The following is a 14,118-nucleotide window of genomic DNA, read 5'->3' as shown; positions in this document are numbered from 1 at the left end:
TCTTAAGAGGTCACTGTGAAGAAATGATGCTTCCCTCAAGCATCATGTAGGAGCCCTAAGACCACTGAGGGAGTAAATATTTGGTAGAATCAACACTTCTGAGGTAAGGTCAAGTAGAAGCAGGGAAGCAAGTGAAATTTGTCTGTCTCAGTTAATCAATTTTAGTTATTTAGCTTTTAAAAGTTAACTATAAATCATGTGCAAGGTCTTTTGGAAGTGTTATAGCAGCTTTCAGTTTATGATGGACTGGAGCTCATGTTTGAGATCGCACAGCAGAAAGAGTGTCTTTGAATTCTCCGAGGTTGCTGTAAAAGAATGCATAGCTCTTGGCATGGGGTTATAAAACGTTTGGCTCGTTGTGGAGAAAAAAGGGGCAGCACGATCCAAGCTGAATACACAGAACATGATGAAGGGCAGCGAACAGACGCGGCGTGAGCAGGGACTGCGTTACTCATGGTGCTTAGCATCAGCCGGACCCTTGAGGTGGAATTCCTTCCTAATTTTTTCTAGCGAGAGGTCAAAAATACACCCAGTCTTGCAATCATACTTTTTGAATTAAACACAGAAAATAAACTACACTCCCATAGTTTCTAAATGGGGAAATTCGGATTTATTTGAAAAAGAACTGAAGAATTTGAATGCATCTACCCCTTTACCACTGTATTTTGGCAGAAAGGACCTGCCTTCTAACTCCTTTCAACTCAGCAGCACTAAATATTGAAATAAACTCCACCCAGTTTCAGTTTTGTTTGGTTTGGATATTTTTTTATTAATATGATCCTTGATAAACCCCCTTTCTTTCAATCACCCTTGAGGCTTGGCATCAGGTCTGCTCCTGGGCCCGTTGTGTATTGCCCGGGATCCTTGCTTGCTGTCTTTTTCCTGCCTGCTCCATCTTGCATTCCAGGCAGTTCTGCCGAGCTGAACAGAAAGGGAAAGTAGTCTTCCCCTCTGTCTTCCTCTCCAGGAAGACCCAGACCGCAGCAGGCTCAGAATCAGGTAAACGTTACATTCCATTCTTCTCTCTGCCTTTAACTGGTGCAGCTCTTTTAACAGAACATACAGCAGTTACACAGTAAACCAAAAGAGGTTAAGCACCTCTGCGATTTGTCTTGTATGCTCTAGGGCAAAAAAATTGCAGGAGTTTGTGCATATACATCACCCTATGGATTAGGCTGAAAGACTTCCCTAGGAAAAAACGTGGTAGTGTTTGTTTTTTAAGGTGCTGCAGGTAAGTGGCATGAGTTAGGTTGAAGCAGTGCCCCAGAAGAAGCATAATAGCATCTGCACTTTTTGTTTTGTTTTTAAGGCAGCGTGGTAAGTTCTTTGTGTGGTCTGAGGATATTATTATATCTGCTTCCCCGTCTCTCGTGAGAGAAGGAGCCTGTTGCAGTCTTCTGGGTAGACATCCTTAGAGTGCTTTCATGAGGCAAGGAGTGCCTGAGGACAGGCAGGGTAACCTGTTCGAGGTCAGCAAGGAGGGAACTGGGTTCCTGTGTTCCAAACCTCTCCCAGTTACTCAGGGAAAAGAAAGTAATCTCTCAGACAATCTGAAAGTTCATTGTTTGGCTTGAGACATGCTGTGGGTAATTACAGGAAAAGTTCTCTAATTTCTTCTTACTTTCTTTTGCATTAGGTGAAATCTCAGACGGAGATGAGGAAGACTCCAGTGTCTGAAGCCAGGAAAACACCTGTAACTCAGACTCCAAGTCAGGCCAGCAGTTCTCAGTTCATCCCCATTCATCACCCAGGAGCCTTCCCTCCCCTTCCTAGCCGGCCAGGTAATTTGCATCGTTCTTTGAAGTGTGATTTACTGTTGACTGCAAAGACAATCCTGTGATAGTGGTCCTTACAGCCTCTGGAGGTAGGAGCTCTTTTAATGAAGATGCTTTCTCACATTGAGAGCACAAGTACATGCTGGGTGGAGAATGGATTGGGAGCAGCCCTGAGGAGAAGGACTTGGGGGTGTTGGTTGATGAGAAGCTCACCAGGAGCTGGCAATGTGCACTGGCAGCCCAGAAAGCCAACCGGATCCTGGGCTGCAGCCAAAGCAGCGTGGGCAGCAGGTCGAGGGAAGGGATTCTGCCCCTCTGCTCTGCTCTCATGAGACCCCACTGCAGTGCTGCGTTCAGCTCTGAGGCCCCAACACAAGAAGGACTTGGAGCTAGTCCAGAGGAGGCCACCAAGATGATGCGATGGCTGGAGCACCTCTACTATAGAGACAGGCTGAGAGCGTTGGGGCTGTTCAGCCTGGAGAAGAGAAGGCTCCACGGAGACCTTCTAGCAGCCTTCCAGTACCTAAAGGGGCTACAAGAAAGCTGGAGAGGGGCTTTTGACAAGGGTGTGCAGTGACAGGACATGGGGTAATGGCTTTAAACTGAAAGAGGGGAGATTTCAATTAAATCTAAGGAAGAAATTTTTTACTCTGAGGGTGGTGAGGCACTGGAACAGGTTGCCCAGAGCAGTTGTGGCTGCCCCATCCCTGGAAGTGTTCAGGGACAGGTTGGATGAGGCTTTGAGCAACCTGGTGTAGTGGAAAGTGTCCCTTCCCATGGCAGGGGGGTTGGAACTAGATGATCTTTGAAGGTCCCTTCCAACCCAAACCATTATGTGATTCTGTCTTACAAATTTGTAAAGAAGAGGTGTAGCAGAAGTGAATCGAGGTACGTAAGATTCCTTATGCTTTGGAATCACGGTGTTTCGTGAAATGTGCCGTGTTCCTTCTTGGTTAGTGGGTGTGAGATGAAGGAACTTCACAGGACGCTGTTTCTGTAGTTAGTCAAAATATGACAAAGCCTTCTACTAGCTCAGGAGGAAGCTTCTCTGTGTGTAGGGCTCCAGTACAAAAGACCAATCACACTGCTGTCTTCTTTAAAGCTCAGTTTCTTTTGTAGTGGTGCTCATGTTTCAAGCTGTAATTTGCGTGCTCTTACTTGCTGTTGTTGCCACACCGTGTGTTCCTATTTTGTTGAGGAGTCTCCCTGTCATACCTTGCTGTCCATGTTTGCTCACAAAATACCTGGAAGCTCTGTCTTCCCTGCAGCTATTACATGTATTTGCTCAATATCAGACAGGGACATCTTCCCTGTCACAAAGTCAACATAAAATTCAGCCTGTGAGACACAGAATTAAAGCTTGCCTTCCAAACCTGGCTTTTCAGGGTGAACTACGGGATAGAAATTGATCTTGCGGATATGAGGATTTGTTTGCTCGCTGTCTGTCTCCATCTAAATCGATCCTGGGGCTGGCAATCCTCTGGGAGGAGGCAGGAGACTTATTGATTTGCTTCTGTCCGTTGCTCCAGAAGTTTAGTCCTTGAAAATTTATGCGTTCGAGGGGATGGGAACATTGGGGTTAAAGCATCAAAACCCTCGGAATGGTGAAGGAAAAAGGTAGTGGCGGTGGGGTGGGAAGGGGGAGATGGAGATGGGAGGTGGGAAACCTGTGACTCTCCCAGATACTGCCCTGGCTGACTGTTATCAGTGCCTGGAATATTGCAAGAACACTCGAGAGCAAACTCTGAAGCCCCTTGCAAAGGTGAGAAGGGACTTTACAGTGCACGTATGCGAACTGTGCCTGGTGTTTCCTGTCCTTGTGGTCTAAATGAGCAAAATGAGAAGAAAAATAAACCACCACTAAATGTTTTCTGGAGGGAGCTATCTGCTCTACCAAATTGCCATTAAAGGTGCGTGTTTATCTTTTCCAGGGTTTCCACCTCCAACCTACGTCGTCCCCCCTCCTGTGGCTTTCTCCATGAGCACAGGGTACACCTTCCCAGGTGGTGTTTCTGTCCCAGGAACCTTCCTCCAGCCCACAGCTCACTCACCTGCGGGAAACCAGGTGCAAGGTGGGAAACAGTCCCACATTCCTTACAGCCAGCAACGGCCCTCCGGACCAGGGCCGATGACCCAGGGACCTCAGCAAACGCCACCTCCTTCCCAGCAACCCCTCTCATCCTTACCAGCTCAGGCAACAGCACAGTCTGCGAGCCAGTTACAGGTCCAAGCTCTGGCCCAGCAACAGCAGCAACAGTCCCCTACGAAAGCTGTGCAGGGCCTGGGGAAGAGCCCACCACACCACTCCGGATTCCAGCAGGTAAACTTGAGTCACGCGATGTGCTGAGCTTCGTTGAAAAATAAATGCCAACATTCCCGGATTACCTTTTAAAAACTGTCGTTAAAGACTTTAGCGTGGAATTTTGACCTGCAAACTTCTGGGCAAATCTGAAAAAGAGCTGAAGTTCAGCAAGTATGAATGTACAAGACTCTAACTAAGAGGAAAGTATCTACTGGAATGGGTTTTCTGGTAATAGACAAGATATGAAGGTGGTATTTTTGGTCAGGTGTTTCTGTCTTAGACCCTTGTAGTTTTCTGGTTTAAGTAACTAGGACTGAGCCTGAACCTTCACCCACGCTCTCCTTTTGGCTAATTGGGTTGCAGTGTCAGTTCCCTGACAGCAACTTGTTTCGTGCTCACATCCTGTTGGAGAAAATCTCCCTTCTGGCATGTCCGGACTCGATGGTGAGACCCTCCTGGTGTTCTGGGCAGCAAAATGCTGGCTCATACCTTAATAAAGGTGATTATAAAGTACCACACCAATGCTTGGCTATTGGTGTAGAGCTTGACTAGAGCCTACTGGATGCCTGTCCAGTCTGGGCGTTTTGGTGAGTAACATAGCAAATCAGAATGTTTGTGGCATGTCTGTCGCAAGTGAGCCAGTTTGAATGAAGTTAGGCATTCAGTTAACACTAATTCTTCCTGCCTGCTGGTGAAATCATGTGTCTCTGCCTCAGTATCCGCAGACAGACTCGTCAAAGCAGCTCTGGAACCCACCTCAAGTCCAAGGCTCGCTGGGGAAGATCATGCCCGTAAAGCAGTCCTATTACCTGCAGGCCCAGGACCATCTAAAATTATTTGAACAGTCATTACAGCCTCCCGTGATGCAACAGCAACCTCTGGAGAAAAAAATGAAGCCTTTCCCAATGGAGCCATATAACCAGAACCCCTCAGAAGTCAAAGTGCCAGAATATTACTGGGACTCTTCCTATGGCATGGCTGACAGTAGGGTGATGGCACAGCCGTCTAACATGGACCGCAGGGGAAAACGGCAAGGAGTCTTCCGCCCAGAGCAGGATGCTGTCTCCAGGATGACCTTTGAGGTAAAGATCCATGTTAGAAGTGGTGAAAACCAGTGAGTCTCTGACAACTCTAGGAGTTCCCCTGATTCAAGAGTGCCCTGTAGTCTCAAGCAGGTCAACGTGGGCTTATTTAGTAGGGAGCTGAGTATTGGTAGATGGAATTCCAGGAAACAGTGATGAATTCTCCATTTTAGTTGTCCGTGTGTGGGATCTGGCTCTTGAAGATTTGGTTTCAAGTAGGTGTAAGTCTCGTTCAGTGTAGATGTGACATGGGTTTCTGCACTGTATCTGTCAGGTGGAGAAACACGGCAGCTGATAATTTTGGGGAAAATACTTGTCTGGCAACTGGCAAAAACCATAAAAGCCATCCAAATAATTGCAGTTGAATCATTCCCCTAACTCCTAACACCCATATAGTATCTTGAGTGTGTTGAATAGCTGACGCTGCAGTAATCACATCGAGGTTGGGAGGAGCAGTCTTGTCTTGGATTGTTTTTTGGTTTTCTTGCAATTCCCACCCCGCAGCAAGAGCACTAAATGGCTTCTTTAGCTCTTGGTTGCACTAGTGGAATACTTTGCTTCTATTCATGCAGTTGTGCTTCACGTTACTGTTTATAAAACCTGCAGTCTGTGTTATTTGTTAACAGTCCTGGAGTTGTCTGCAAGTGCTTTCAGGAAACTTAGAGGCTTTTTTAAACCTGTGGTCAGATACGCCTCTCTAAATGCTTTCAGGGTTTTCAGAAGGTCAGCTGAGATCACCTGGCTTATTGTTCAGAGAGAAGAGCTGGACAATATGGAGCAGTCTGCCTCTACCCTGATGTCAGGTTGTGGTTTTTAGATGGAGATGGGGCTCAAAGCCTTGTTCTCATCCCTAAAAGGGAAACCTTGCTGTGGTGCAGTACAGAGAGGCTGTGCCCGTGATGCTTGTGCTTTAAGCATCCCTCACAAAATTCAAGATGTCAAGTTTGAGCAGCACTTAGCAGGGTTTTTTGGCCCAGTGGGCCAGTCAGCTGTACGCTGGTGTAGCAGCTATTAGCAGTGGAAGTAAGTCTCATGGGAATTAAACTCCACAAATAGAGGAGGGAAGAAGATGCAAAGGTAGTTTTCCTTGAAACCTAAATTGCTCACAGGTCAGCTGTAGAAGAATATTGTAAGATGTTGTGCTCCTTGTCCGTGAATGTGAGAACGGGTTCAGTGCTTGGCATGGGTTGCGATGGGAAGCACACGTTGCACTGATTAAAACTAGCTGCCCATCATCGTGATGCTCCGGTGCTCCTCCCAGCACACGTTAGGCCACATGACTGGTTTTGTTTTCCCCTCAACGTTTTCTCTCCCATTTCCCCTCGACACCCTTTGGCTGCACCGCTTTCTCTCCTCGCCCTTCTGCATGCCACCTCCTGCCTTTCCCTATTTTCTCTCCTCCTGCTCTGGCTTAGCCTCTCCTCACCACCTCTTGCTGTTCTCCCTTCTGCCTTCTGTTGTCTCACTGTGCTCATTTCTGTCACTAGGACCCCAAGAGCTCCCCTCTGCTTCCTCCGGACCTGTTAAAGAGTCTGGCTGCCTTGGAGGAGGAGGAAGAGCTGATTTTCTCTAATCCTCCTGATCTTTACCCAGCTCTGCTGGGGCCTCTCGCCTCTCTTCCTGGACGAAGCCTCTTTGTATGTATTTGACGTAATACTGCTGCTGCTCACTCTTAACTGGCGTCTCTTTCTGCTGTGAAGTTTTATGAGAAATGTGAAATTCCTTTCTCTTCCCCCATCCCTCCTGTCTACTTCCCTGCCTCACCCCTGAGCTAGCGCGAGAGCTCAGATCAGCTGGAGATCCCCAGAATAGCTCTTGGGCTGAATCCAGGCCAGCGGGTTTGTTCAGAAATTAACAGTGGGTTTGGGTTTTTTTTCTAAGTACAGTCCACAGGAGAGATGTCGATGCGTTGCTTAGTGCACTCGCTCCTCTGCAGTTGGCACAGGGTTAGTAATTAGGAGGAGGGGGAGCACAGTGGAAGGTTCCATTGTGGGACGTCATCAGAACAAGTGTGACTTCTTACAATCCGTGTATAAAAATTAGATAAAAGCCAGGGGAGAACTGCCCTACTAAATGCAGAAGAGACTGTAAAAAGCAAGATGGTTTTAAGAGAGAATTGTAAGACATTGGCTAAATAATCAGTGACTCTAATAGACATACAGTCATTTTTGCTAGGCAGAGATTTCTTTCTACATTTCTGTATTAAAACCTTCCTGGCTCACTAGCTGGAGGGTCTTAGAGCTGCTGAATTTGTAAATTGCCTCCGAAAACGCAGTACGCCTTTCTAGTGTGGCTACAAGCACGTGCGTTAAATACTGCAATTTCAGATGAGCAGCAGTGACAAAGAAGAGTTATTTGTGACTCTACTTGAAATCTCTGGTTGATAAACCCTTTCCTCAATTATTTCCCGTGCCATCCCAAGGAGCCACTAGCCAAACAGGCACCCCTTTTTGTCTCATTAGGTACCTTTGTTAGGAAACTAATAGCTGCTTCTTCAGCAGCTGCCTTGGAAGCTCCTACTGTTGGTGTCTGCTGACAAGTGGAAGGAGGTTCTCCTCTGTGCAATCTCAGTGGATCTGCAGAGCATGAATTTTGTCTGTCTTTTAAAACATGCTTTCAAAGGACCAAGTCATCGCTTTGAAAATCTAACAAGCGAGGAGCTGCTTGCCAAGAAAATGAGGCTGTTTGTCTGAGGTTTACAGGATAAAAGCAAAGATATTCCAGATGTCAGGAGCGTGTTAGGGAGGGGAGGCTAGTTCAGGTTTTTTGTTGTTTGAACAATACATTTAAAAACATCTGACGTGCTGAGCTGGTACGAGTGCGAGAGGGCTTTTATTTGCAACAAGCCTACAGCTTTCATTTTGGATCACACACAGTTTTACTTATGGCTTCACTAATTCCAGGACTTGCTGATCCTGATCCTAAACTTAGTGGTGTTCACCATCCACCAGCCGAGACTTAGAATTTTGCTTTGGTTTCTGTATTGATGATAACTGGTCCTTTTTCTTCCCTAAATAGATTTGTTTCAGAGCCACTATTTTTCACTGCTTAATCATAATAAGAGCTGAAGAGAAAGCTGAGAAACAATGCTGGAAATAACAGCTGTATCAGAGGGGGGCCTAGAGGATGGACAAGGTCCATAACATCTTAACGTGGAACCCCAGGGGAGTTTTGGAACCTCTGTTTTATTTGTCCCATTTGCAGTCCTTTATAATGAAAATGAGAGAGTGCTCAGTGAAACTTTTGCTGTTTAATCCCTTGAAAAATCGCAGCACTTGGCTGCTCTTACTGTCTAAGGATGTTTGTACAGCAGGGATGCTCTCAAAACTGAAAAATGTTCTGTCAGTAGCAACATACAAGAGTCTAATCATGTTTGAAGGAGTCCTCTGATCATCGGGAAGGATCCTGTCTCATTTGTACAAGGTTTTACACAACCATAGGGGTTTTTTTTTGGCAGGAATCTCCCCTCTAGATGTATCAGATTATTGCACTTAACGATTGGAAAAGCTCTTCTGACAGTGGGGTTTGCCTGAGGCTCTCAGCTGTCGCAATTGTCAATTTTTAGATATTAATTACAGTTAGTAGGGAAGCTACTGGTTTTCTGCATTTGTTAGTTTGCTCCCCGTGTCCTCCAGGATGCTGGAGCTAAAATACAAGGAAGGATTAAGATGTGACCAAGAACACCTTGGCAGTTTCTGACACCGTACTTTCCTCTTGCTCACTATACTGAGCACTAACTGCTCTTTTTTCCTTTTTTGGTTTTTGAAGAAGTCCCTGCTGGAAAAACCATCAGAACTGATGTCTCAGTCGTCGTCTTTCCTGTCCCTCAGTGGCTTTTCTCTTAATCAGGTAAGTGAGGACCAACATCTGCAGCCCTTTGCTGTTTGAGCTTGCCGTTAAACTAGGTAACGTGGCAGAATTACAAGGATATCCTCTACTTCAAACCAATGGGGAACATGAAAGAAATCCATATGGATGCCTAATTTTGGTCTGTACCAGCAAGATTATCTTTGCCTTTGTCAGTTGTCTTCCCAAATTCATCCTAGCTATAGTTCTGCAGACGTACTGTTGAATCTTGCTGAGTTCATGGGCCCCTTCCTCTTAGTAGAATCATGGAGTTAACTGAAAAGGTGCATCTCAAAGTGTTATGGTGTGTAGCTTTTTATTCCTGAGCAATGGATTACTCTTTCTCTTCTAGAGAACTGAGCAGAGTCTTGATAACCAGTTTTGTGAGTACTGGGAATTTAAAGATTTTTTTTGTGAAGGCTTTGCAGACCAGCCAGGGGAAATCTGTCCGGGTTCAGAATGCGATGGACTTCATGTTAAATAAAATAGTCAAAGAAGAGGGGGCTGCAGAGCGAAAAAAAGGAAAATATTTTGCTCTATAGTTATTTCCTATGTACAGTCAGTGTTTGAAATAAATCCAATACCTAAACTCTTACTTTTTTTTTTTTCAGGAAAGATATCCAAACAACAGCATGTTCAATGAGGTATATGGGAAAAACATGAATACCAGCACAAAAACAGAAGTCACCCCTTCGGTTGCCCACCAGGAGACTTCACTATATTCTCTCTTTGAAGGGACTCCGTGGTCTCCATCCCTTCCAGCCAGCTCAGGTAATCCTGGTGTGATTTTTCTTGTGTCTAGTGATTTAAGAGAATTTGAGTTGATTCTGAACCTACTGCAGGTTAAATGTAACTGGAAAGTAAAAAAAAAAACCAACCTGTGTGACAATGTCTGAAGGTTTCTGGGTTTTTTTTCTTTATATATTCTCACAAATATGAGGGGATTCTGTAACTAATACAGTGTAAGAGCCTGGATTTTAATTGAAGTAGTTGAGCAGGATAAAAGTTATAGTAGGCATGAAATCCTGATATCTCCTTAACTTAAGATTCCTGACAAGCATTTGGGAGTAGGGCTGTAACTCCAACACCTGTATACTTTCAGTGTTGCTTCTGTGGAAAACGCAGGGAGAACTGGATTTCATAATGTAGATAATTGAAAGAGAAAGAAACTATATAGTGTGGAGGAAAATATGACATTTGGTTGGTTTTTTACTGTTACGCAGCCTACAAAGCAAACCAGCTTCTTCCTTCGTAATTACCTTAAAGGCGTCAAACATAACTATTATGTCCTGATTTTCCTCTCACTAAAAATCCAGAAGAACTTGAGGGGAGAGGGGGAATTAGCTGAACCTAAGAAATGAGTGGATTTAAAATAACACCTGCACTGGATGAGAGTTTTGGTTGCGCTGAGGCTGTTGCAACCAGCCAGGAATAACGGTTGTGGGTGAGATGGCTGGAGCTGCAAAGTGCTTTAATTCTAGCAGGATTTATGGCTTTCTCTCCCTTTACCTCTTCATTCCAGACCACATAGTCTCCTGCCACCCTGTTATGCTGTGTGGTCTTCAGGCATCATTCCCTCCCACCTGCAGACGGGCTTTTCCGTGCTCGCTCTCATCCTTTGCTTGGTATCGGGTTCTGGTCTGAATTGCTCTAAGACCCATAGAAGCATAAAACATTCCCAGACTTGAGAGTTTAAGTTGTAAATTTGCAAACTCCTTGAGGTCTTAATGTCATTTTTTTATTAGTTTGTGAAGCTTGATCATGTGATTTATTTTTTTTTTCTTGGTTTGGGAAAAGCTATTCAGGACACATGGAGAAAAGTCACTTTGGCTTAGCCAGTCCTATTGAGGTTTCTTGGGTTTTGGTTTTTCTGGTAGGCAGACGTGTACATTAAACACAGTCGTTGTGTTCTTACATAGGCACAAAAAATTTTCACTCAGAATTTAGGATTTGCATTACATTGGTGTAACGGAGGGAATAAAAACTGACCATCAGCATTGGAGTAAATTGAGTGATGGCAGAATTTGCAGCACTAAGAAATTCAAAATCAGGAGGCTCCTGCTGTTTCTGCTGACCTTTTTCCTCTTTCCTTGTAATCACCAGATCATTCGACACCAGCCAGCCAGTCTCCTCACTCCTCCAACCCCAGCAGCTTGCCAAGCTCCCCTCCAACCCATAACCACAATTCTGTTCCCTTCTCCAACTTTGGACCCATTGGGACTCCAGACAATAGAGAGAGGAGAGTCGCAGACCGCTGGAAAACAGATAAACCAGGCAAGTGTTGGGTTCCGGGCTCGCACGAAGCCAACTGTTGAGTGTTCCTTCTGTGATGGTTTTCCTACATTCCTTTGAACTTGTCTTTCTCTCATTTCAGCAATGGGAGGGTTTGGTCTGGACTATCTCCCAGCGACATCATCGTCTTCGGAGAGCAGCTGGCACCAGTCCAGCGCTCCCAGTGGCACCTGGGCGGCCCAAGGTCCCCCCACTATGGAGGACTCCTCAGCTGTGCTTATGGAGAGCCTGAAGGTATGTTTGACCAAAACTGTGCTCAGGAACGGTCTCTGGGGCCAGAAGATCCGGCGATGGGCTTTAGCCTGTTGCAAGCATCAGAGTTCAGTGGCAGAAACCAAAGGTTTTTCCTGCAAATTCACTTACACAGGTGGTGTGGGAGGTGCGACCGGTGCTGGAAGGTGTCACTGTTTTCCAGTTCTTGCTGTTCTAGAATGTTTTGCAGATCAAGAGCAAGCTGGCAGAACTGGAAGAAATTATACCATTTGCTTTGACTAGTCTAAAAATTAGTAATCGTTAATGTGGGATGAATTTTTATGGTAGTGAGGATTCTGGAGGAGGATAAGCTTCTTCCAGAGGAGCCTCTCTTCAGAGGGCCTTCTTTGTAGTCTGGATAACTTTCATGATAGGCCAGGTATGAGAGTGATAAAGAGAAGAGGGAGAGTATAGAAAACTGTCTCTGCTTTCTCATCTGTGAGAGGGGGGCTGTCTAATGCAAGGAGGTGCTAGTGTTGTCTGTTTGTTTTTAGTCCATCTGGTCCAGTTCCATGATGCACCCTGGACCCTCAGCCCTGGAGCAGCTGTTAATGCAGCAGAAGCAGAAGCAGCAACGCGGACAAGGCACCATGAACCCGCCACATTGAGACAAGAGGTGGCAACCCTTGCAAACGAAGGCTCCATAAACCATGGCATGTTGGGTTTGCAGGACTGGCCCACACGGTCCTGCGCAGGTGGCAGCCCTCTCTTCTGTTCCTTGCCGTCAGGAGGGCGTAAGTGCTCCACCGACCCACTGAGTGTGCACAAAACGTCTGCAGTGCAAGAAAACAACATCAGGAACTCTCCCATCCCTGGGCCCTCTGGAAGGAGAGAGGAACTGCTGTTTGGCTCACTCAGTAACCCGATATCACCGCCTCTCACCTTCTCCATCGTGCATGTCCCCAGCCACATGGGAAGTAAAAGCTGAGAACGAAGGGCAGATGGGAGAAGCCAACGAGAACTTCTCAATCCTTTTCCTCTCTTTGGGGAGATAAAATAGGAATCCATTAATGATTGCTTTGCTGACTGAGAATGTAGTCGAAATTACTCCTAAACATCTTTATTACTATCTCAGTAGTAAGATCACACTGAATTCTTCCGTACACAGACGTGCTTCGTAGTCAGTGTGTAGCAACGAAAGCCCCAGTTGCTGCTCCAGTCCGAGGTGGTTGGTGACGAGGTGGGGCTCTGTCTCCTGGGCTAGCGAAGGAGTTCCATGAAGGAGAGTCTGGCACTTGACACCACTTCACCTTTCACCCCAAGGCTTTGGCTGGCCCTTGGGTGGGTTAGAGACTCCAGCATGAAATGCCCTCCTCTCAGTAGGTGTTTTCAGCCGTAATGGGTGACGTGGGGCATTGCAGCACTCTGCTGGACAAGCAAGTTAACTGCTCTGGGGTTTTAAATTAATGTTTGATTCCTGTACATTTTACTGTAGCATAGTGGCTAGCTCTGCACAGGGCAGGCTAGTCTGTGCATTCACAGCCTGACTCATTTTAATAGGTAGGTAGAAAGCTTTCAATGGTTTTTGGTTTTGTTTTTTTTTTTTCGGTTTTGTTTCTGGTTTTGTTTTTTTTTTCTTTCTCTCTCCATCCTCCCATCTTCGCTGAACGCTAATAGTTTCATTACCAACGTGCAACATCTTGCAGAAAAATAATCAGGGGTCCAGCAGGGCTGGGTAAAGCCGACAGTCGGCCTGGACAGCGCGAAGGGGTACGCGCCCCCGCAAGCACGAGTCAGCTCTGCAGAAACCCGTCCCCCCGCCCCCAGCTGCAGCCCCAAACTTTTCAGTTCCGGAATGAAATTCAAGGCACCCACGGACACGCGTGTGTAAAGCCACACACGGAAGAAAGCATAGTGCTGTTCATAGATGAAAAGGTGCAGAAGGGAAAAGGAAAACGTTTTATTTGCTATTTATTTAGGGGGAAGGAAGACTGGAAGCTTCGTTCAAGAAAAGGACAGTGGTTTCGTTAGGTTTCCCAGGGAAGTTACGGAAACGATCTCAAATGTCCGTTTGCGGTGTTTTGCAGTAGGGGTTTGTGTGATGGTTCAGGATCTCTGAGCTGGAAGTCAGCTGCAGAGCAAAGCACATGCAGGAGCCGAAGTGACACTGGAGCCTGGGCAGCCCCGAATAATACAAAAAGGGAAGATGGAGGAGACACGATACCCCCCCGGGGCGGGGGGGATGGGGATGAGCAGCTCCCCTGCGATCTCCACCTTAGCAACATCAGTGTTCTTTGTTGCGTTTCGAAGCCGTGTTTCCTCTCAAAAGTCCAAAAAGTGAAGTTCCCACCCAGTGGTAATATGAACCAAACCCCTCTGTACTTCTCTCCAGCCCCCCCGGTTTGTGTCTCGAGCTGTGTCCCCCGGCAGCTGCGACATTCCAGTGTTTGAACCCTCACTGACTCTTGCACCCCAGACGAGCTAACCAGGTTCACCATCTCACTCCGGGCAGTGCCAGGGTCCCAGCCGCACCGTTCCACTTGTGCATGAGCATCCGGCCTCGGGAATGTGTCCGACTCTCTTGGCTGGGACTCCCCTCCCACCCTCCGACCCGCCAGGGGAGCGAGGG

The 14,118-nt window shown here is 46.4% G+C and overlaps 1 protein-coding gene across 4 annotated transcripts in view; it reads left to right on the top strand.

Moving 5' to 3' along the window:
- SMG7 (SMG7 nonsense mediated mRNA decay factor) overlaps positions 1 to 13,074 on the top strand; it is a 55,596-nt gene extending 42,522 nt beyond the window's left edge. For 2 of the 4 annotated variants that reach the window (XM_086617867.1, XM_086617866.1), the window contains exons 15-22: positions 1,637 to 1,781; positions 3,707 to 4,095; positions 4,794 to 5,159; positions 8,928 to 9,008; positions 9,617 to 9,776; positions 11,109 to 11,279; positions 11,380 to 11,531; positions 12,044 to 13,074. In XM_086617867.1, the coding sequence (XP_086473993.1) occupies positions 1,637 to 1,781; positions 3,707 to 4,095; positions 4,794 to 5,159; positions 8,928 to 9,008; positions 9,617 to 9,776; positions 11,109 to 11,279; positions 11,380 to 11,531; positions 12,044 to 12,157 (1,578 nt within the window). In that variant the 3' untranslated portion in view covers positions 12,158 to 13,074. Of the gene's footprint in view, positions 1 to 1,636; positions 1,782 to 3,706; positions 4,096 to 4,793; positions 5,160 to 6,646; positions 6,797 to 8,927; positions 9,009 to 9,616; positions 9,777 to 11,108; positions 11,280 to 11,379; positions 11,532 to 12,043 lie in introns of all 4 variants that reach the window. The other 2 variants (XM_086617868.1, XM_086617864.1) reach the window with 2 other exon arrangements.
- Positions 13,075 to 14,118: the final 1,044 nt, after the last annotated feature.

The sequence above is a fragment of the Tauraco erythrolophus genome, chromosome 10 (genome assembly GCF_009769465.1).
Source record: "Tauraco erythrolophus isolate bTauEry1 chromosome 10, bTauEry1.pri, whole genome shotgun sequence".
Taxonomy (NCBI): domain Eukaryota; kingdom Metazoa; phylum Chordata; class Aves; order Musophagiformes; family Musophagidae; genus Tauraco; species Tauraco erythrolophus.
The sequence above is the reverse complement of the archived record's forward strand: the minus strand, read 5'-3'. Positions and strand labels throughout refer to the sequence as shown.